General features: G+C 41.2%; 1 protein-coding gene across 1 annotated transcript in view; it reads right to left on the minus strand.

Moving 5' to 3' along the window:
- Window positions 1–22649, minus strand: part of C14H11orf65 (chromosome 14 C11orf65 homolog) — a 74873-nt gene continuing 52224 nt past the window's right edge. The window contains exons 6-9 of the mRNA XM_025357033.1: window positions 21874–22004; window positions 9914–10084; window positions 2922–2977; window positions 1–173 (exon numbers count right to left, since the gene is read on the minus strand). Of these exons, the coding sequence (XP_025212818.1) occupies window positions 19–173; window positions 2922–2977; window positions 9914–10084; window positions 21874–22004 (513 nt within the window). The 3' untranslated portion in view covers window positions 1–18. The remainder of the gene's footprint in view (window positions 174–2921; window positions 2978–9913; window positions 10085–21873; window positions 22005–22649) is intronic.

Raw genomic sequence — 22649 nt, forward strand, 5'->3', positions numbered from 1 at the left:
GAATAGAAATAAAGTACTTTATAGTCCATAAGTAGAATCAGGCGTTAATCTAGTTACATTTGGTTCTTGATAAACATTTTCAAAATAAGTATGATCTGGTGTTCCCATTTGCATTTTTGATATATCTCCTCCATAGTCATATATGTTTTTCTTTGCTTCATCAAACCTGAATCCTAAAGAGAAGTGACAAATGATTAGAAAGATACCAGATATAATAAGATGTTCATTCAAAATGCTACTGTGTGTCAGTCTGTTCCACATTCCTTTTCATCACTCTTAAAGCAAATATCTTCACCTGAAACCAGAAATGCTCCAAATTTCTGAGTTCATCCCACTTTCACTCCCACATATCACTGTCCATCCCTACAAAAGGCTCTGCAGGACCTGGGTTTTAGGTCTGATCTACTAGTAACTAACTGTGTAATTTGGGACAAATTATTTAACCTAAGTCTTAGTGTTCTCATCTGTAAAATGGGGATAATAACTGCACCTGCTTCATCATATTCCTGCAAGAATTAAATGTGACAGTGCATGTAAAGAACTTAGAGCATCTGGCATTTAGTTGGTGCTCTGTAATTAACTATTAGCTAACTTCTTTATTCACAAAGGGAGAGATGCCCTTTTCCTCTCAAGAGCTCATGTTTCTAAATCTTCTCTTGCTTCTTGAAGAAGTGACACACATTCTCCTCTTCTCTAATGCCAACATCTTCAACGTATCACCTTCACTGACTGCAGTTATGTAAATCTCCACTACTTAAAATAATTTTCACTTGCTCTTGTGCTCCTTTCAACTACCATCCTATATCTTTCCTTCTTTTCAGAGTAATTTCTTTTAACTCAGTAATTTATATTATATTGTTTCCTTTTTTTTTTTTTTTTTGAGACAAGGTCTCACTCTGTTGTCTAGGCTGGAGTGCAGTGGCACAATCACACAGCCTCCACCTCCTGGGCCCAAATGATTCTCCCGCCTCAGCTTCCCAAGTAGCAAGGACTACAGATGCATGCCACCATGCCCTGCTGACATTCTATTTTTTGTAGAGTGAGAGTCTCTCTCTGTTGCCCAGGCTGGTCTTGAACTCTTTGCCTCAAGCAATCCTCCAAACTTGGCCTCCCAAAGTGCTGGGATTATAGGCATGAGCCACTGTGCTGGGTCTCTGTGCTGATTTAAATATGTAAAAGATCACTATCTACTGTGCAGGAAGGGAATGGAGAGGCACTGGTTTGGAGGCTATTGCAGAAGCCTGTAGAGGGATGAAGGCAACTTGGGCTGAGTGGGTGGCAATGAGCTGGAAATAGGTGGACTGGTAAATACTAAGGATAGCTCATAGTTATGGAGTATGCATTATGAGATAGGGACTATTCTAAGCTCTGAGCATGATTATCTCATTTTCTCACAACCTATGTGCCAGGTACTACTGTTATTATTTTACCGATGAGGAAACTGAGCTAGTAACTTGCCCAAGATCATACAGCCAGTAAAGAGTGGAGCCAAAAATCAAACCCAGGCACTCTGAATCAAGACTCCACAATCCTTTGGGAAGCCAAGATGAGCAGATCACATGAGTCCAAGAGTTCAAGACCAGCCTGGGCAACATGGCAAAATCCCATCTTGACAAAAATACAAAAATTAGCTGGGCATGGTGGTGTGTGCCTATGGTCCCAGCTACCCAGGAGGCTGCAGTGGGAGAATCGTTTGAGCCTGGGAGGCAGAGGCTGCAGTGAACTGAGATCTGGGCCACTGCACTCCAGCCTGGGCAACAGAGTGAGACCCTGTCTCAAAACAAAAACAAAAACAAACAAACAAACAAAAAACTCCACAATCCTAACCTCTTTGCTTTACTGCTTCTCCTATCTGCTACTAGGACAGAACTCATACACCATCATTAAGCTTTGGCTATGTTAAAATTATTGGCGTTTCTGGGGTCTGATGACACTCTTCTTCAACATGCTGGCTTTCACTTTCAGCATTTCAGTACTGCTAACTACTGGCAGAACAATAGTGGCCTAGAATCTAAAAACTATTTTCAACATTTTGAGGCACTTATTTTACCAAATGAAGTCTGCTCATGAAAAATCATTACTAAAACTATAAGTAACTGTTTTTTTTTTTTTTTTTTCCCTCTGTTACCCAGGCTGGAGTTTAGTGGTGCAATCTTGGCTCACCGCAACCTCCACCTCCCTGTTCAAACAATTCTCTTACCACAGCCTCCAGAGTATCTGAGATTACAGGCATCTGCCACCATGCCCAGCTAATTTTTGTATTTTTAGTAGAGTCAGGGTTTCACCATGTTGGCCAGGCTGGTCTCGAACTCCTGACCTCAAGTGAGTCGTCTGCCTCAGCCTCCCAAAGTGCTGGGATTACAGGTGTGAGCCACCGTGCCTGACTAGTAACTTTTACAATAGGATTCATATTTTGGCCACGTGCAGTGGCTCTCGCCTGTAATCCCAGCACTTTGGGAGGCCGAGGCAGTCAGATCACAAGGTCAGGAGATCAAGACTGTTCTAGCTAACATGGTGAAACCCCATCTCTACTAAAAATACAAAAAATTAGCTGGGCGTGATGGTGGGCACCTGCAGTCAGGCTGAGGCAGGAGAATGGCATGAACCCGGGAGGCGGAGCTTGCAGTGAGCCGAGATTGCACCACTGCACTCCAGCCTCGGCGACAGAGTGAGACTCCGTCTCAAAAAAAAAAAAGGATTCATATTTTTAAAATCATTTTATTCAACCTTAAATAATATAGGACATTTCCCTCTATTCCCAAATAGCAATCTTACATACAAAGGTACAAATGACTTGAGAAATGCATCTAAATTTATATACTATGCAGATTACTGAAAGGTTAAATGCCTAGAAATACGTGTGTGGAATGCATTTTTTGTTCACAAGAATTTCCTATAAGGTACTGCTAAAAATCACCTACCTTTGAAATTAGCCGAAGAGTTGCTTGTAGCAATTTCCTTCCAGCTGGCAATGTACCTAAGCACATTATGTGAGCATTCATTAAATTAAACCGATTCATTAGTACATACTTAGACTACGTCTAAAATTCTTTTGAGAAATCTTAAATTAATGATGGCATGTTCACTAGCCTCCATGTGTAATTCTCATGACTTTCCCACCTCCTAGTAGCTCACATCCAGCTAAGAACCTTCAGGACAAGGAGTTGAAGGAGGTATAAAAATGGTGCCCACCATCTGCCATACTTAGTGTTCTTTCACCTCCCTCTAGCATGCCTCCTCATTTTATCCTATGAATTCCTGCAAAATCATGTCCTCAGCTGAGTGTTTACGAAGATGTTAATTAATAACATCTAAATTTAAAGCATGGGCAGAAGACTCTCCTGGAGACAACAACAAAAACTTTCTCCTTGGTTCTGGATTGCCAGATCCACTGTCTCTGATATATGAAGGGAAATTTAAAGTGTCTAGTTTCTGAGCTCATTAGAACAGCAGTGCTGTCTTTTCAGTGTCCAGAACACGTAAGAGATACATTCAGGTAGGGTAAATGCAGCTGTCACCTTAGCTCCTGAACAGAGACTGAAAATAGAGAGAACAGGGTTGCCTGAGAAGAGGTGGAATAGGGAAGAACAAGGTACGACCTTCTGTGAGGATGATGGAAAACACCAAGAGGCAGGTTTCCTAAGACTTACTTCACCTTAGGCTCCATATTCCACTTTCCTAAGCTGCCTTTACAACTGCACCCACTTTAATCAAAAAATCAGGTCAGGATTTGGTTACAGTAGGTGCTGAAAAGGAGCTAGCACAGAGAGGTGGAGAATTAGAATCGTCATGTAATTGGCCCGGTGCGGTGACTCATGCCTGTAATCCCAGCACTCTGGGAGGCCGAGGCAGGTGGATCACGAGGTCAGGATATCGAGACCACCCTGGCTAACATGGTAAAACCCCATCTCTACTAAAAATACAAAAAATTAGCCAGGCATGGTGGTGCACGCCTGTAGTTTCAGCTACTCGGGAGGCTGAGGCAGGAGAACGGCCTAAAACCTGGAAGGTGGAACTTGCAGTGAGCTGAGATGGCGCCACTGCACTCCAGCCTGGGTGACAGAGCGAGATCTCAAAAAAAGAAGCAAAAAAAGTTGTCATGTAATTCAGAAAACACTGTGATTTTCTTTTCTTTTTCTTTGTGTTTTTTTTTTTTTTGAGATGAAATCTCGCTCTTGTCCCCTAGGCTGGAGTGCGATGGCGTGATCTCGGCTCACTGCAACCTCCGCCTCCCGGGTTCAAGCAATTCTCCTGCCTCAGCCTCCCAATAGCTGGGATTACAGGCGCCTGCCACCACGCCCGGCTAATTTTTGTATTTTTAGTAGAGACCGGTTTTCACCATGTTGGCCAGGGTGGTCTCGAACTCCTGACCTCCGGTGATCTACCTGCCTTGGCCTCCCAAAGTGACACTGTGATTTTCTAATTATTTATTCCATTTGAATTCTTTTTACTTCTGTCAACCCTGGGCTCCTGAAGTTTTTTGCAGTAGGAAGGTATATACTTCCAACAGTATTTAATACTTCTTTTTATAGAGACAAGGTCTCACTCTGTCTCCCAGGCTGTAGTGCACTGGTGCCATCATGGGTCACTGCAGTCTTAAACTCATGGGCTCAAGTGATCCTCCCGCTTCAGCCTCCTGAATAGATGGGACCACAGGTGCATGCCACCACACCTGGCTAACTTTTTAATTTTTTGTACAGATGGGGTCTCGGTATTTTGACCAGGCTGGTCTTCAACTCTTGGGCTCAAGTGATCCACCTACCTTGGCCTCTCAAAGTGCTGGGATTATAGACGTGAGCCACTGCACCTGGCCTGTCCAACAGTATTTAATTACAATCAGATGTGTCTGAATTTGGCTCCTTCTCACTACTGCTACCCCTTGGTGCTCTGCGAACTTCCTTCAATGGCCTTAAATAGGATACTGCCGGGTGACTTAAATGAAAGGATGCAGGACAAGAGCAGGTGGTATAAACTCCTTCCACAATCTCTCAGTAGGCAATTCAGTTTGGTTTGACCTTAAATTTTAGCAGACTTTGAGCTTTCAGTGGTTGCTCAGGAGCACTATAAAGACTCACCCTGCTTGCTTGGATTTATACACAGAAAAGACTTTCATGCCACCACGTTCAAGAAACCAAGATAAAAGACCTTGATCGATAGTATGCTGAGCCCTGACAATCTGGGGCACAAACACATACCATAGCTAGGCCCATCACTGTCCCTACTTTATCCAAGATTAGCACATGACTTTTATTCCATTATTTTAAAAAGAACTTCACATAAAGAACATACCAGCAGTAATTGATAAGAAATCTAAGTTTTACAAAAATCTAAGTTTTACAGACAGAGAAGCAAGTCTGATGATAGCATTACCATGCTGTTTATATCACACAGCTGATCTTTCTCACTAAGAAATTTGTAGAAATTTTTAGAAAATAGTTACAGAATCAAGTGTGTGTGGACTCTACAATGAATCCCTTTGTTAAATTACAAATTTAACACTTTAAGAGCTCAGAAAAAGTCCCTAGCCAGAGAGGTCACAAAACTACATATCTTAGAAATCAAAGGAGCAGCTTCAGATATAGATACTATCCATAACAGACATAGGCACAGAGCTCTCACCAACAGAATATCAGGAAATTACTTAGTATTTTCTAGCTGGTGATTGCTTAATAGGTATGTCACAATTCACTTGCTGTTTGAAAAACATGATGATCCTGGAAGAGGACCATCTGAATATCCATTAGGATGAATGCATGAATGCCAGCAAGAGCCACGGTAGCTGTCCTGTGGCATTGTGCATAACTCCGTGATGGTGATGTGAGGACTGTTCTAGTTTCTAAACATCTGCAGTAACATAGCTCTGGATACAGGAATTTGCAACAGTACTCATTAGTGTGTTTGAGTCCACAAGTGAAACTGGCTCTATCCATTCTTCCAAATGATAATAATAATGTTCGGTTAATAGTTGCAGTACACATCTGAAGATGGACATGGCTTCATCTCAGGAGAGCATCGGTCTGTCGTAACACACTAGCACAAAAGCCTTTGGGGAGAAACTGGCTGTTATCACTAAATATCAGTGTTCAAGGCATCTATGCCATTCTAATTGTCCAACTATAGAAAAATGTCCATAGACTTTAAAGGATACTTTCCAAGGAATTAAGGGTTACCAATTCTCTAGAAGGGACAAATGTCAGACTTTTAAATTTTCATCAAACAAGATGTCACCCCAAGCCAGTTACAACTATCTAGAAGTCTACAAAGGTCAAACGGGGAAGTAGACTGTGGAGACCATAAATGCGCTGGAAAGAAGGGACTAATGCCTAATGTCTGCAGTTAGCTAGGGGAAGGCCTTTGCAAAGTTTAGTCTTACTGAGATAATCAGTGTTTGTGGCCAAGTAGTGCTACTGAAATATACCCAGATAATCACACTTGAAATTTCATCTGAAATGTTTGTTGTTCAAGGCTCAATGTAAAACTTTGCTAAGGTTCACATTGATGGTACAAAATTACAAGTATCCTCAGCTTAGAAAATAAACTGATAGAAGTTATACATAACTTGGAAACAAGGTATTTGCATTTTTTTAAATGGAAATTTTCAGTTGCTCTTATCATCTGAAAGCTAGGTATATCCATCCCACTCCTACATGCTATGAAGAAATCGCTTCAAGTCTTACTGGTTTATTCTGTTTTTTGTTTGTTTTGTTTTTTGTTTTTGTTTTTGAGACGGAGTCTCGCTCTGAGATCCCCAGGCTTTAGTGCAGTGGTGCGAACTCGGCTCACTGCAAGCTCCGCCTCCTGGGTTCACGCCATTCTCCTGCCTCAGCCTCCCGAGTAGCTGGGACTACAGGCGACCACCACCTCGCCCGGCTAATTTTTTGTATTTTTAGTAGAAACGGGGTTTCACTGTGTTAGCCAGGATGGTCTCGATCTCCTGACCTCATGATCCACCCGCTTCGGCTTCCCAAAGTGCTGGGATTACAGGTGTGTGCCACCACGCCCAGCTGTTTTTTGTTTTTTAAAGGGAAGCCATTAAGACTTCACCTATTATCACTTAGCAATGATGACAGGGAAAGTCTTACGTGGACCCAGATGCCTATTTTTTCTTTCCTTTGAACTCAGTGGTTTTATTCTTTTTATATTACAGTAATGACAGAATATAGAATATCTGGTATGAATTTTTTGTACTTGTTTGCCGGCCCTTAGCTTGAATCAGCCAAGGGAAAGGCAGAGCAGGATTTCAAAAGCTCACCTGAGAAAATTCTCTATCCAGTCCTGGGAAACTCATTCAAAATGGACCTCCCCTACCTCTCTTTCCCTTTCTTCCCTGTCTTCTCCATCCAGCAATTTTTACTCTTAGGAAGAAAAGTAAAAGCAAGGCATTCCAGGTCCTTTATTTGGCTGTCATTTCTTCCATCATTATTACCATCTGCAATTTGTTCAGTGTCCCAGAAACTACAGACGTGCTGTCTGTAGGGAATCTCAAGACTCAGGTCTGCATAAAATGTTGGGGTTATTGAATCATAGCAATTTCTTCTTATTTAAAAATATTTTAAAGCATCTACTATGGATACTTAGTCCTTTATTTTTTATCTTGTCCTTATTATTTTCTGATCTATCCTTCTCATCAGTATCTTCTTTTTTCTTTTATTCTTGTTTTGATTTTCCTTTGTCCTTTATCATTCTTCCCCCTTTTTCTTCATTGATCTTTCCTTGCATCATTATTCTCTCCTCTGCTTCCTCTGGCTTTTTTTCATGTTCTATTGTTCAATGACCATTACCTTGATTTTCCCTACCCCATTTTCCTATCTCATTTTTACTGATTTCTTCTGTTTTCTGACATTTCTTTATTTACACCATCTCCATTTAAATTTTTCTGCCTCTTCATTCATGCAGTATCCACATTCTTTATTGTAGTTGAGTAAATATTGAACATTTTAAGCAGCTTTATTGAGGTATAATTCATATACCATACAATTCCCCCATTTGAAGTATAATATCCAGTGGCTTTTAGTATAATATTTGCAGAGTTGTGCATCCACCACCACAATGAATTTTCTTATTTTCTTTTCTTGTCTTTTCTTTCTTTTCTTTTCTTTTTTTTTTTTGAGATGGAGTTTCACTCTTGTTGCCTAGGCTGGAGGGCAATGGAGCGATCTCAGCTCACTGCCACCTCCGCCTCCCAGGTTCAAGCGATTCTCCTGCCTCAGCCTCCCGAGTAGCTGGGATTACAGGCGCCCACCACCACGCCTGACCAATTTTTGTATTTTTAGTAGAGACAGCAGTTCACCATGTTGGTCAGGCTGGTCTTGAACTCCTGACCTCAAATTATCCACCCGCCTCGGCCTCCCAAAGTGCTGGGATTACAGGCGTGAGCTACCACGCCTGGCCCACAATGAATTTTCAATCATTTTCATTGCCTCAAAAAGAAACCCTGCACCCCATAGCCACCACCTCCCCTTCCCCCTAGTTAATTCTCCAGCCCCAGGAAACCACTAATCTACTTTCTGTCTCTACAGATTTGCCTGTTCTGGACATTTCATATAAATAAAATAACGTGTGACCCTTTGTGATTGGCTTCTTTTACTTAGCAGATTCATCAATGTCATGGCAGATATCAGAACTTAATTTCTTTTTTCTGTTATTAATAGAGGCGTGGTTTCACTGTGTTTCCCAGGCTGGTCTCAAACTCCTGGGTTCAATCAATCCTCCCATCTCAGCCTCCAAAAGTGCTGGGATTACAGGCGTGAGCCATTACACTTGGCCTTTTTTTTTTTTTTTTTGACAGGGTCTCACTCTGTCACTCAGACTGGAGTGCAGTATTGTGATCATGACTCACTGCAGCATCTATCTCCTGGCTCAAGAGATCCTCCCACCTCAGCCTCCTGAGTAGTTGGGACTACAGTTGTGCACCACCAGGCCTGGATAATTATTTATTTTTTGTAGAGATGGAGTCTTGCTATGTTACCCAGGCTAGTCTCAAATGCTGGGCTCAAGCAATCTGCCCACCATGGTCTCCCAAAGTGCTGGGATTACAGGCATGAGCCACCACGCCCAGGCCACTTATTTTTTTTGTGGAATAATATTCTATTGTGTAGATCTACCATATTTCATTTAGCAATTCATCAGGTGATGGACATTTGGAGTATTTCTGCTTTTTTGCTATTTATGACTAATGCTGCTATGAACATTCATGCACAGGTTTTTGTGTGGACGTGTATTTCCCCTTCTCTTGGGTATATATCTAGGAGTGGAGCTGCTGGATCACATGGCAGCTCTGTGTTTAACCATTTGAGGAACTGCCAGATTGTTTTCCAAAGTGGCTGCACCATTGCACATTCCCATTAACAGTGTATAAGAGTTCCAATTTCTCCACATTCTTGCAAACACGTTTTATTATCTGTCTTTTTAATTATAGCTCTCCTAGTAGGTATGAAGTGGTATCTCATTATGGTTTTGATTACATTTCCTTAATGGGGCTACATTAAATATTTCCACTACAAAAGAAATCTTTAAAATGTTTTCCAAGGGCCACAGTACAGCGCTGAAAAATTATAACGTTTTAGTGTCTCATACAGAAAGGTTAGGGAATACAGATGAAAGAAAACCTTTGTATTATTAATTTCATGCTCTTAGCCTTTTTTCTAAATCCCAAAGTAAGAAGCAAAGCAGACTAAGGCATAAGAATAAAGTCTAGGAATAAAGAGCCCTAAGTCTAATTTTTTGTTTACTATTTTTGTATCAGTCATTTTTTACCCCTCATTTTTTCTTCTGTTCTTTCTAGACAAATTATACTCCGGATTTTTTTCTTTGAAGATTGTTTGTGGCCCCAAGATTCAACACGGAAATAGGAAATGTTAGAAAAATATATGATGACTGCCCTTGTTCCCCAAGAATAGCAACATGTACTTACTCATCAAAGTTCAGTGTGTTTGTCCAGTTCAGCACTTCATCCACTTCCCATTCCATCACAGAATCTATCCCACCATCTTCAAAAGCTCTAATCAGCCCCTTTGTTGCAGTGTGAATTAGTCCTAGAGTTTCACGATGTGTTGACTTAGCCTCCAGACTTCCTGAGTAGTACCTACATAGAGGAAAGGGAAGAGACATAAATCTTCTGAAATAGGAGATAACAAGTAGATACAGGCGATATATATTGTTGTTATTTACATATTAAAACTATTTGCATACTGAATAAAGTTTTCATCCTATATAATTCAGATGCATCTAAACCAAGATCTATGTGATGGGATCTTTTGGGGGAAAAAACACAACTTAATCAACCACACTAACTTCAAATCACCCCTCAATAAGTTGCATTTTTATGATACAAGGAAAAACTAAATTATTAAATTGTTGAATATTAGAATTATAGAGTGGAAAGGGTCTTAGAAACTAAATAACTAACCTACTCAGTTTATAGGTGAGGAAATAAATCTTAGAGGAGTTAAGGAAATTTTACAAAATCAAGGGGCTAATAGCAGATAAAGAAGGAAGGAAAGTGAAAAAAGGAAAGAGAGGAAGAGGTAAAGGGAAAACATATACTATTTTATTTGTGCCAGGTACTTTTCGTACATTCTTATTTAATTCTCTTTAAAAAGACACAGCCAGGCCCGGCGCAGTGGCTCACACCTATAATCCCAGAACTTTGGGAGGCCGAGGCAGGTGGATCATGAAGTCAGGAGTTCGAGACCAGCCTGGCCAACATGGCAAAACCCCGTCTCTACCAAAAATACAAAAATTAGCCGGGTGTGGTGACTGGCCCCTGTAATGCCAGCTACTTGGGAGGCGGAAGCAGGAGAATTGCTTGAACCTCAAAGGCAGAGGTTGCAGTGAGCTGAGATCGTGCCATTGCACTCCACCCTGGGCGACAAGAGCAAGACTCAGTCTCAAAAAAAAAAAAAAAAAAAAGAAAGAAAGAAGAAAAGACACAGCCATTTGTGGCAGCTATTTTTAGTCCCCTTTTAGAGATAAAGAAACTGAGACCTGAAGAAGTTAAAATATTGTTCAAGGCCGGGTACAGTGGCTCAAGCCTGTAATTCCAACATTTTGGGAGACTGAGGCAGGAGGATCATTTGAGGCCAGGAGTTTGAGACCAGCCTGGGCTACAGAGAGACCCTCATCTTGATTAATAATTTAAAAAATGTGTAAAGAAATTTTCAAGATCATGTAGCAGTAAATACTTGTGAGAGCCAGTATTCAGACCCTTAGTCTTAAGTTCAGCCTCCTGCAGCACTGCCTGTCTTAAAAGATCTGAACACATAAAATAACATATTCACTGATAATGAGCTGAGTAACTAGACAGAAGTTAGTAGTCCTTACCGAGATCATCAAAACATTTTTTTGGTGTTTAAGATCTACATTGGTAGCCATTTTAAAGGGTCACCTGTTATGAAGTTGTATTCGTGTATTAATTAAACACTCATTGATTAGGAAACAGCATAGTGGTGATATGGAGTAAGACTCTGGTATCAAATTATCTGGATGTGAATCTTGGTTCTGTGTTATATAATCTTTGCTAAATAACCTAGCCTTTCTGGGCCTCACTGACCTCTTCCTTAAAATGGTAATCAGGACCAGGTGTGGTGGCTCATGCCTATAATCCCAGCACTTTGGGAGGGTAAGGCAGAAGGATCACTTGAAGCCAGAAGTTTAAGAATATCCTGGACAACATAGTGAGACCCCATCTCTACAAACAATAAAAAAATTAGCCAGGCACAGTGGCACATGCCTGTAGTCCCAGCTACTGGGGAGGCTTAGGTGGGAGAATTGTTTGAGCCCCGAAGTTCAAGGCTGCAGTCAGCTATGATTGCACTACTGCACTCCAGCTGGGTAACAGAGCGAGGCCTTATCTCTTAAAAAAAAAAAAAAAAAAAAAAAAAAAAAAGTAATCATAACACTACTTCCTCCTAGCATTCTTGAGAGGTTTAGGAGTATAAATCCATATGGGATGGGCACGGATGGTGGCTTATGGCCGCAATCCCAGCACTTCAGGAGACCAAAGCAGGACACTCCCTTGAGCCCAGGAGTTCAAGACCAGCCTGGGCAAAATAGGGACAACCTGTCTCTACAATTTTTTTTTTTTTTTTTTGAGATGGAGTCTCACTCTGTTACCCAGGCTGGAGTGCAGTGATGTGATCTCAGCTCACTGCAACCTCCGCCTCCTGGGTTCAAGCAATTCTCCTGCATCAGGCTCCCAAGTAGCTGGGACAACAGGTGTGTGCCACCACGCCCAGCTAATTTTTGTATTTTTAGTAGAGACAGGGTTTTATCATATTGGCCAGGCTGGTCTCGAACTCCTGACCTTGTGATCTGCCCACCTTAGCCTCCCAAAGTGCTGTGATTACAGGTGTGAGTCACTGAGCCCAACCCCCCAAATTTTTTAAAATAATAAAAAAAAAGAAGTGTAAATCTATGTAAAGCATTTAGAACAATGACTGGTACACAGTAAGCTGTGTACCATAGGTTGACATTGTATTGGGTGGTAGGGCTATTAACAGTGAGAAGATACATCCTTGCCCTCACGAAATTTCGACTTCATCAGATTTTAAATGGATAATGATCCATGACAGCAAATGCTCTGTTGCTCAGGCTGGAGTGCAGTGGCGAGATCTTGGCTCACTGTTTCTGCCTCCTGGGTTCAAGCAGTTCTCCTGCCTCAGCCTTCCAAGTAGCTGGGATCACAGGAGCGCACCACCATGCCTGGCTAATTTTTGTGTTTTTCATAGAGAGGGGTTTCACCATGTTAGCCAGGCTGGTCTCAAACTCCTGACTTCCAGTGATCTGCCCGCCTCTGCCTCCCAAAAGTGCTAGGATTACAGGCGTGAGCCACTGTGCCTGGCCTCTTAATCTTTTTTCAACAGTGATATATAACAATTCAAATATCTTTTTTTCTCTTATTAGGGAAGAATAAAATGCACTCTGTTTTCAAGAGATTCATAATAATTGTTCAAATAATTTAATTCTCAGATTTTGAACTCTTCTAAAATTAGTTACTATTATAATTAAATGGTATATTGATAAAATAACAGGTTTGCAAGCAGCAACAGTGTTTCAAATAGAGTGATCAGAAATAAAAGATCACTTTATAAACATAATTTGTTTTATAAACAAACTAGTGATTTTTTTAAAAGACACAAAATTGGCTGGTGTGGTGGCTCATGCCTGTAATCCCAGAACTTTGAGAGCCCAAGGTGGGCAGATCACTTGAGGTCAAGAGTTTGAGGCTGGCCTGGCCAACATGGTGAAACCCAGGCTCTACTAAAACTACAAAAGTTAGCTGGGTGTGGTGGCATATAGCTGTAGCCCCAGGTCCTCAGGAGGCTGAGGCAGGAGAATGCTTGAACCCGGAGGTGGAGGTTGCAGTGAGATGGCATGGTGCCAGTGTACTCCAGCCTAGGCAACAGAGCAAGACTCTTTCTGGAAAAAAAAAAAAAAGACATAAACTTTGTCTTCATGGGTAATTTTGCAATATATTTTTAGTTGTATTTACTTTAACACGATCTTATATTCTTTCCAAACTAGGAAATTTAGAGGGAAAAAACATTATAAGAAATGTTTGTCTAAATGTCACGACAGAGAGAGAAGTTAAAACAACAAAGACCTAGGAAGAATCAAAGCTTAAGTTGCAAAGGAGGTTGAGGAAAGCTAAGATCTATAGGACACAGGAAGGGACAAGATTTAAAAGCCAGAATTCTTTTAGTAAGATAGGGGGAAAAAAAATCAAAATTTTGTTGATTTTGTTCATTACTGATTCTCAGCAACAGTCAGAATGAAGAGTGCTTAAATGCCATAAATGAACAAAGCACACAAAGTAAATTTCTTATTCGCTCCCTGCAACTCTATGAAAAGGAAATGGAACATCCTGTCAAAAAAATCATTCATTCATTTATTTATTCTATAAGCAACATATATTCATTAAACATGAACTATGTCTGAGATCCTGTGCTGATAAATGGAACAGAGTCTCTGCTCTGTAGGGACTCAAAGTCTAGTGAAGGTGGCAGACAAATACACAGTTAATTGCAAAAATGTGACCAATGAGTATATAAAAGATCCATGGGGCACATCAAAAGGAAGTACCTAATTGTGTCTAGGTGGGTAAGGGAAGGTTTCAGAAGGAGATACTTGGGCCAAGTATCAAAAGATGAAGATGTCGTTGTCATGCAGCTGAGCACTCTAGGGAGAGGAAATATCATGGGGGGTGTAGGTAATGGGGAGCCCTTAACACGTTTTAAGTAAGGAAATTATTTCTTAGAAACAGTGTTTCGGCCGGGCGCGGTGGCTCAAGCCTGTAATCCCAGCACTTTGGGAGGCCGAGATGGGGCGGATCACGAGGTCAGGAGATCAAGGCCATCCTGGCTAACACGGTGAAACCCCGTCTCTACTAAAAAAAAAAAATACAAAAAACTAGCTGGGCGTGGTGGCGGTGCCTATAGTCCCAGCTACTCGGGAGGCTGAGGCAGGAGAATGGCGTGAACCCGGGAGGCGGAGCTTGCAGTGAGCTGAGATCCCGCCACTGCCCTCCAGCCTGGGCAGCAGAGCAAGACTCTGTCTCAAAAAAAAAAAAAAAGAAAAAGAAACAGTGTTTCTACAGAGTTTAGTGTTTATACAGACAAGACGAAGAGACTAGAGACTAGGAAACTAATCAGAAGTTAGATGAAAAATGAGATGTTACAGTGGAGAATGAAAGAAAAGATCAGATTTGGGAGATACTTTGGAAGTGGAATTAATAGGACTTGATGACAGATTACCTGTAGGCACTAATAAGAGTGAGAAATCTAGGGCAAGCCCTCTGTTTCTGGCTTGGATGACTGGCTAAATGGTGGTGTCATAAGCTGAGACCAGAAGGAATACTGAGAATAAGCAACTTTTATGATGGGGAAGATCAGAAATTCAGTTTTGGAACTGTTGAGTTTGATACAGAAATGCCCATATAATTAGAAATACAGAGCTCAGCTACAGATGTAGATTGTGTTAAGGTAAACAAACACAGGAAAGAAGTAAAATGCATATTATTTTTCATGTGCATTGAAAAACAATATGCATTTTACTTCTTCTTTCCTGTGTTTATTTACCCAGATGCTGTCTCGCAGCTGGTACTGTAATGGCACTTCAGCAAGTCATACCACCACTCTGTCAAAGCCAGCTGTTTCTAGGTGATGGCACATATGGTAGGGGAATTTTGTTGCTCTCAGCCCATAACCACACTTCCTTTGCTGTTAATGGGTCCCCATTAGAGGCAATGTTGTATGAAATAAAATAATGATGGATAATGCATTATGTTATGAGAGGTATTATTGCCAGAAGTAATGCAGGCAGAGAAATAAAATTAATATCCAGAATATTTGTCTATCATTGTGAGGACAAATGGATGCCTCCTCTATTATGGGAATGGTCTAATATAATCATCCTGTCACCAACTAGCCAGCATATCTCATTACTGGGAGCAAAACAATAGCCTTTGATATATAGTCAGTGGTGACTGTAGCCAGAATAACTTTGGTGAGGGAAAGACCATGTTGTTGAGTCTATATAAAGCCTCCATCCCTGTAATCCTGGTCACTTTGGACAAGACTCCACAGTGCAACCACTGAGGTGCCAGGGGGAAAAGCTGACATTCACAAGATGGTTCATCTTGTCCATCTGATACTGAGAGCTGTCTGCCTCATATAAGCCCTTTGGAGAGCATTCACATGGGACAGAAATATACTTTGTATCCATTCTGAGTATACCTCTACCCTGACCTATACTCACCAATTTTCCAATTTTATTCTTTGCAAATGTTGATCAGCTGGGAAACTACAAATGTTGGTCAGCACAGTCAATGAGATGCCTACCTCAGGCTGTTTCCTCTTCAAATGAAGTGGAAAACCAAACATACCACCTGAAGTTGTGCTCACTGGAAGGATATCTTTTGATCATTTTCTGGGCCAACTGAGGAATTGAAATCAGTAACTGTCCATTTTTAGATGGTGCAGCATCCTGTACAGATCCAACTTATTTTCTCCAACATATTCCTCCCTGTTAACTTGTCATGGGGACTCTCTGTGAAGCCAAAGGTATGGAGACAATGTGGAGGTAATGCAGCTTAAGTAGTAGTTGCAGGAGTCTGAGCCACCTGCACATGCAGCTTACTTGGGCCTTCTGGACCTTCTCAGACTCATTCCCATATAGACCGCATTATTTTATACTGAAACAGTGCTACATACTCTCAATTTTATGGTTTAATTGATTAGATAAATCCTAGGTCAGTTCATGATCATAGCACTTGGTACCCTATTATCAAGCATCCAGTCTCTACCAGGACCCAGCTGCAAATCTGGAACAGATTTTCAAATGGAATATAGCTTCTGGCAGAGGAAGGAATTCATTACCTTCTTCCTAAACCCTAGAGGTCTGTGCTGTGATCCTCCCATTAGGTCTCTTTAGAGACTCTATAGTTTTTCACTACCAAGGACATTTTTAATGCTGTTGGGACTGCTGGGCCATAAAGCCCAAGTTGTAGGGCGGCTTGACCACATTGTGGATCTGCTACACACCTCTTTCTTGCTCCATGTCCCACTGGAGCCAGTCTGCTTTATTAGATCACCTAGTAAAGAGGTTGGAGCAGCATCCCCAAAATATGTCATATGTTAGCTCTCAAATCGAGAGAGGGCCTCTAAGCGTTGTGCTTCTTCAAGATGGACAGTATAAGGTACAGTAACTTGTCTCTCATTTTTGAAAGAATAGCTCAAATGTCTTTAAGCTTCAATTATATGCCAGATCCTTAACTTTTTGCAAAGTTTATCTGCCTCCTTTTAGTGTGCATTTGTCCTACTAAGCCACCAAGGAGCTGTTATTTTCTGCTCACCACATCCAATCAAGGTAAGGTCATCAATGTAATGGACAGCCATTATGTTCTATGGAAACAGATGTACAAGCCCCTGGGGACAAGAGCAGGAAAGCTGATATATTTTCGGGAGCAAGATGTAAAAACACTCTGTTCTTTCCATGAAAATGCAGACTGCATCTCCTATTGCTTAGTGATCAGGATGGGAAAGAACACATTTGCCAGGTCAGCTGCAGCATACCAGGTACCTGACGCTGTGTTGATTTGCTCTGTTGAAGAAGCCACATCTGGAAGCCTCACTGCAATTGTGTCATCACCTGACCTCTACCACTTCAAAGTTCCATTAGTCCCAGTGAACTAAAGGGACCAGTTCCATCATAGCTTTCCCCACTGTCATCTCCAGCCTTGTAAAGGACAGCCACCACAGAGTTCATCAAGAAATATGCTGCTCCTGGGCCAGACATGGTGGCTCACGCCTGTAATCCCAGCACTTTGGGAGGCCCAGCCAGGCAGATCACAAGGTCAGGAGTTCGAGACCAGCCTGGCCAATATGGTGAAACCCTGTCTCTACTAAAAATACAAAAAAATTAGCCAGGCATGGTGGTGCATGCCTGTTATCCCAGCTTCTCGGGAGGCTGAGGCAGGAGAATTGCTTGAACCCAGGAGGCAGAGGTTGCAGTGAGCCGAGATTGCACCACTGCACTCCAGTCTGGGTGACAGTTAGACTCCGTCTCAAAGAAAAAAAAAGAGAGAGAGAGAAAGAAATATGCTGCTCCCTTCACCAAGCTATTACTTCATAGCTTGATGAAAAAGGTATCTCCTGGGACTTCCTGGGGTGATGGCTAGATGGTGGGTTAGTAGATTACACATAACAGAAACAAACACACAATTCCCTGAACTTTTAGAAATTCTTTTTCTAATGGAACAGGAATTAAAAAAAATTAAAGAATGTGTAAACAGAAACTCAGCTGTACATAAGAAAACCCAATTCCCTCTGAGAAGGAGTAAGAGCTGGAGTGCTTTAAAAATTAACTGCCTGTTTTTCTGTGGCTAGTGAGCCTTATCTCTCCTCCTTTCCCAGGCATTGTAAAGACCCTGTTTCTCTAGCTGTGCAGCTGCAAGGTCACTAGACAAACTCAAGTCATAAAACATGTTTTCCTTGAAAAGTAAGAAATGATGTAATGCATGTCTCAATTAATTGAATTAACTATGGTTTCTCGCTTCTGTAACATGCTTCCCCCTGCACAGATCTCCCCCAACTCCATGAAGTGCTTAAAAGGTAACTTAACTCTGTTCAGGGCTCAGTCCTTTGGATGTTAATCCGACTGGGCTGGTACACCTAAAATAATAAATATCCTCCTCAATCCCATCGGTCTCTCTGATTCCTTATCAATCCTGCTACATTATAGTATACCAGAGAAGTTCCAGCATTTTGCAAAGGTTGAGCTTTGGTTGGCTCTACCTAAATCAGGCTTTGATTAGCTAACTTAACAGACCATTAACATAATTTCTGGCCAAAACATTAAATCCACAATCCCAGGTGAGTATGGCCATATCAGTAAATTTGGCTCAGCCAACTCTTGATCTAACAGCCTTAGAATCCACCCTCACACAATGCTTCTGAGACTTCTGGCAATATAGATTAGTAATTTCTTGTAACTCTTCTGGTTTATAAACGATCTCCTCTTGGAGCGGACCCTGTACCTTTGTCTGGGCTGTCCTGAAATACAAACCTCCTTGTGAGCTAAAGGCAATGAGAAATAGTGGAGGAGGAATCCTGAGGAGAATCAGCATACGTGTGTGTGGCAACTGTGCCACTGCAGTCACTGAAAGGCTTTTATGCAGAAAAGGGCTGCGCTGCTTCCCTCAAAAGGGAGAGCAAGGGTTCCCTACACCAACAAGGCACTTTGGAAGTTCAAGATTCTTAGCCTTGTGTATGTTTGCCCAAATGTCCTAATCCCAGGGCTCAGGGTTCTACTTCTTCTCCCCCTATGTTAGTGCAAAAGACCTGGCAGGGTTAAGCATTTGGTAGTACTGTAGGCATTGTAATCCTGTGACCCTTGCAATGGAACCCAGGGTTGCCCTCAACCCATGCTGCGGCTATGAGATAAAGGACCACTCCAGAGCTGCCAGGGAAGTCTTCGGATTTTCTTCACAGATTTTTAAATTTTTTTATTTTACTATTTTATTGAGGTATGGTTGATGTACAATAAACTACACATATTTAAATTGTACAATGTACAGTTTTGATATGTCCATTATACCTGTAAATCCATCACTACCATAAAAAATGAATCTATCCATCACCCTCCAAAGTTTCCTCGTACTCCTTTGGAATCCCTCTCTCTTTCCTCTTTTCTATCTCCAGACAACTACTGATCTGCTTTGTGTCACTTCAGATTTATGTCTTCTAGAACTGTATGTATATGAAATCATAGAGTATGTACTCTTTTTTGACAGATTTATTTCATTCAGCATTATTTTGAGGTTTGTCCATGTCGTTCTGTGTATCAGTAGTTCATTCTGTTGCACTGCTGAGTAGTATTCCTTTGTGCAGATATCCTACCACTTATTTATCCATTCACCTGCTGATGCACATTTGTGCTGTTTCTGGTTTTTCGCTATTACAATGACAAATAAACCAGCTATGAATATTCACATACAATCTTTCTGTGGACATGTTTTTATTTCAATTGGGTAAATATGTAGGGGTGGAATGACTAGGTAGAATAGTTGGTGTGTTTACTTGTTTAAAAAAAAACCTGCCAAACTGTTTTCTGAAGTACACACACTAATTGGCATTTGCTCCATATCCTTGCCAACAATTGGCATGACAGACTATTTCAGTCATTCTAGTGGGTGTGTAGTGGTATCTCATTATCGTTTTAGTTAGCACTTCTCTAATGATTAATGACAGTCACTGGTTGAGTTATGCTAATTTGCTATGTATATATCTTCACTGATGGAGTGTTTATTCAAATTTTTTGCCCACTTTAAAATGTGACTGACAGGTGTTTTGTTTTTTTTTTTTTTTAACATATTCTTGATTCAAGACCTTTGTCAGATATATATTTTGCAAATGTTTTATCCCTGTCTATGGCTTGTATTTTTATTTTTGTTAACACGTCAAAGAACAAAAGCTTTTAATTTTGATGAAGTAAAATTTAAAATTGTTTCTTTTATAGTTCCTAGCTTCTGTTTCCTCTTTAAAAAATCTTGGCCAGAACAAAAGACACTAAGATTTTCTCCATCAATTACTTTTAGATGCTTTATGGTTTTTGTTCTTATATTTAGATCTATGATCTCCTTTCAGTTAATTTTACACATACTGTAAGATAACACTCAAGTTTCATTTTTCTGCATTTGAATATTCAATTTGTTGAAAAGACCATTTTTTCCCAATTAAGTTCCCTTGGCACCTCTGTTGAAAATTAATTAACAATATACATGGGGTTTATTTATTTATTTATTTTGAGACAGAGTCTCACTCTGTCATCCAGGCTGGATAGTGAAAGGATAGCAGTGGCTGCGGGGAAAGACTGATTCCAAGGAATGAGTCATCTTGCTCACCTGACTATTAAGATTCTCCTCTGCTGAGATTGTTCTTTGGTGAGCATTCACATAGGACACAAGCATCTTCTCACTTGGTGCCCATTTGGAGAAGTCTGCACATACCTCTTCCCCAGACCACTTGTCACCAATTTTCTAACCCATGTTCTTTCCAAATCCCTGACCATCCAGGCAAACCATCAGTCACCATCCATCTATAGATCTGTACTTCTGGCCATCTTTTCTTCCAGGCACAATATACAACCAGGTATGCTACTTGAGGTTCTATCCCGGCGGAAGGACTTCCCTTCCCCTCTGTACTGCAAGTGAAGCTGTAATGTATATGGAACTTCCTGTGAGTCCCACCTTTTACTTGACCCCCTTAGGCCTGTTAGGACTTGAGTTTGACCAACGGAATGCAGAATAAATGTTGCTGTGACTTCCAAGATAAGGCCTTAAAAAGCCTTGTAACTTCCACTTTCTGTCTTTGATACTTTTGTTTGTTCTGAGAGGGAGTCTCGCTCTGTCCCCCAGGCTGGAGTGCAGTGGCGTGATCTCCGCTCACTGAAAGCTCCACCTCCCGGGTTCACGCCATTCTCCTGCCTCAGCCTCCCGAGTAGCTGGGACTACAGGCGCCCGCCACTACTCCCGGCTAATTTTTTTTTTTTCCTTTTAACTAGAGACGGGGTTTCACCATGTTAGCCAGGATGGTCTCGATCTCCCGACCTCGCGATCCGCCCACCTCGGCCTCCTAAAGTGCTGGGGTTACAGACGTGAGCCACGATGCCCAGCCACATGGGGGTTTATTTCACAATTCCATATTCTGCTCCATTGACCTATATGTCTGTCTATATGCCAATACTACAATATCATGATTACAGTAGCTTTGTAAGTCTTGAAATCAGGCGGTATAGTTCTCCAATGTTGGGATTCAATAAGGCTGCTGGGAAAAATATTAGTTATGATGGCCACAAAACCTTTTTGGAAGGCCTAAGGGTTTTCACATGACTTCGGTAATAGACCGGGCCGAAGGCGGCCTGGTCCCATTACCTTTAGTTAAAAAGTTTAAAGTAGTAAACAATGGGATGTAGGGAAGTTTTATCTAGTTAGCTTGTTTACTCATGTGGTCTTAAGACAAGCCTTTGATGTGTGCTTTTTACTGGGGAAGTCCACAATGTCAGTTACCCTCTAATGGCGTTGACTCAAGCTTTTGTTAACTAATCTTAATGAATAAATATGAGTCTCCCTAGCTGAAGGTGGCCAGCCGCAGTGACAAGCCTCTCTTGGTGTGTAGGCGGTCGGACACTCAGCAGGATGGGCAAAACAGAGTATCTGTGTGTCAGTGTGCATTTTATTCATTCGTCGTTTGGGTCAGGGTCTGCGGGCAGACCCCCTGCAGCTAATGCCCTCTTGTGAGGAGCAATACCTCATTTCAAATTTGTTTTTTTCCCCAAATACTACATATTTCCTTAGTAAGTGTTTCATCAACTTACATTTGCCTCATCCACTCTATTTTTCTAAGTTTTCTTTTCTTTTCCAAGTCTTGCCTTCTCTTCAGTTTAGAGAAATGGAATTCACTTTCCTTTTTGTCTTCTACCACTATACTGTCAGTAGATAGCCAAAACTATTGAAAAACAAAAATGAATATACAAAATGTTGAAATATTGATTGTGAGGTTATCTGGCAATAGAAAAGAACTTCTGTGTGTTCAGTAGGAATATGCCAAGATAGAAACAGAGGAGAGGATAGATACTTTCAAGGTATTTCTAATTAAGTGACGGGTGAGTAGTACACTCAGCCTTCAGAAGCACATGCTACAGATAGACCAACAAAGTACTAGTGTACTGAGGTACTTAATAAGTATTTGTTGAATGGATAAACAGATATATTCTAAGAGTGTCTCATCTTCTCATATGAATAGACCTGACCTACTCTAAGTGCTGATGGCTTTTGATGACTCTAATTCTCAAGGAGTACAGCCACCCTTCAGGAATGCAGCAGTCCCTGTACCATGTCCTAAGACTTTGTGGTTTCCCCGTTATGACACTTTCTCCTAACTGGTTGTCTATATTCACCCTCCAGCTCATTCCCCCGCTCTATCACACATACCCTAGATAATAAGGAGAGTTTGTTAATCCTTCCAAACACTATATATTTGCCCTTATTAAACCACTTAACGTATTTACTACACTGTACTGAAATATCCTGTTTACTTGACTGTCTCCCTAATTGAAAGGCAAACTACTTAAGTCTATCCCCTGCATCCAGA

This window comes from Theropithecus gelada, chromosome 14 (genome assembly GCF_003255815.1).
Source record: "Theropithecus gelada isolate Dixy chromosome 14, Tgel_1.0, whole genome shotgun sequence".
Classification (NCBI taxonomy): Eukaryota; Metazoa; Chordata; class Mammalia; order Primates; family Cercopithecidae; genus Theropithecus; species Theropithecus gelada.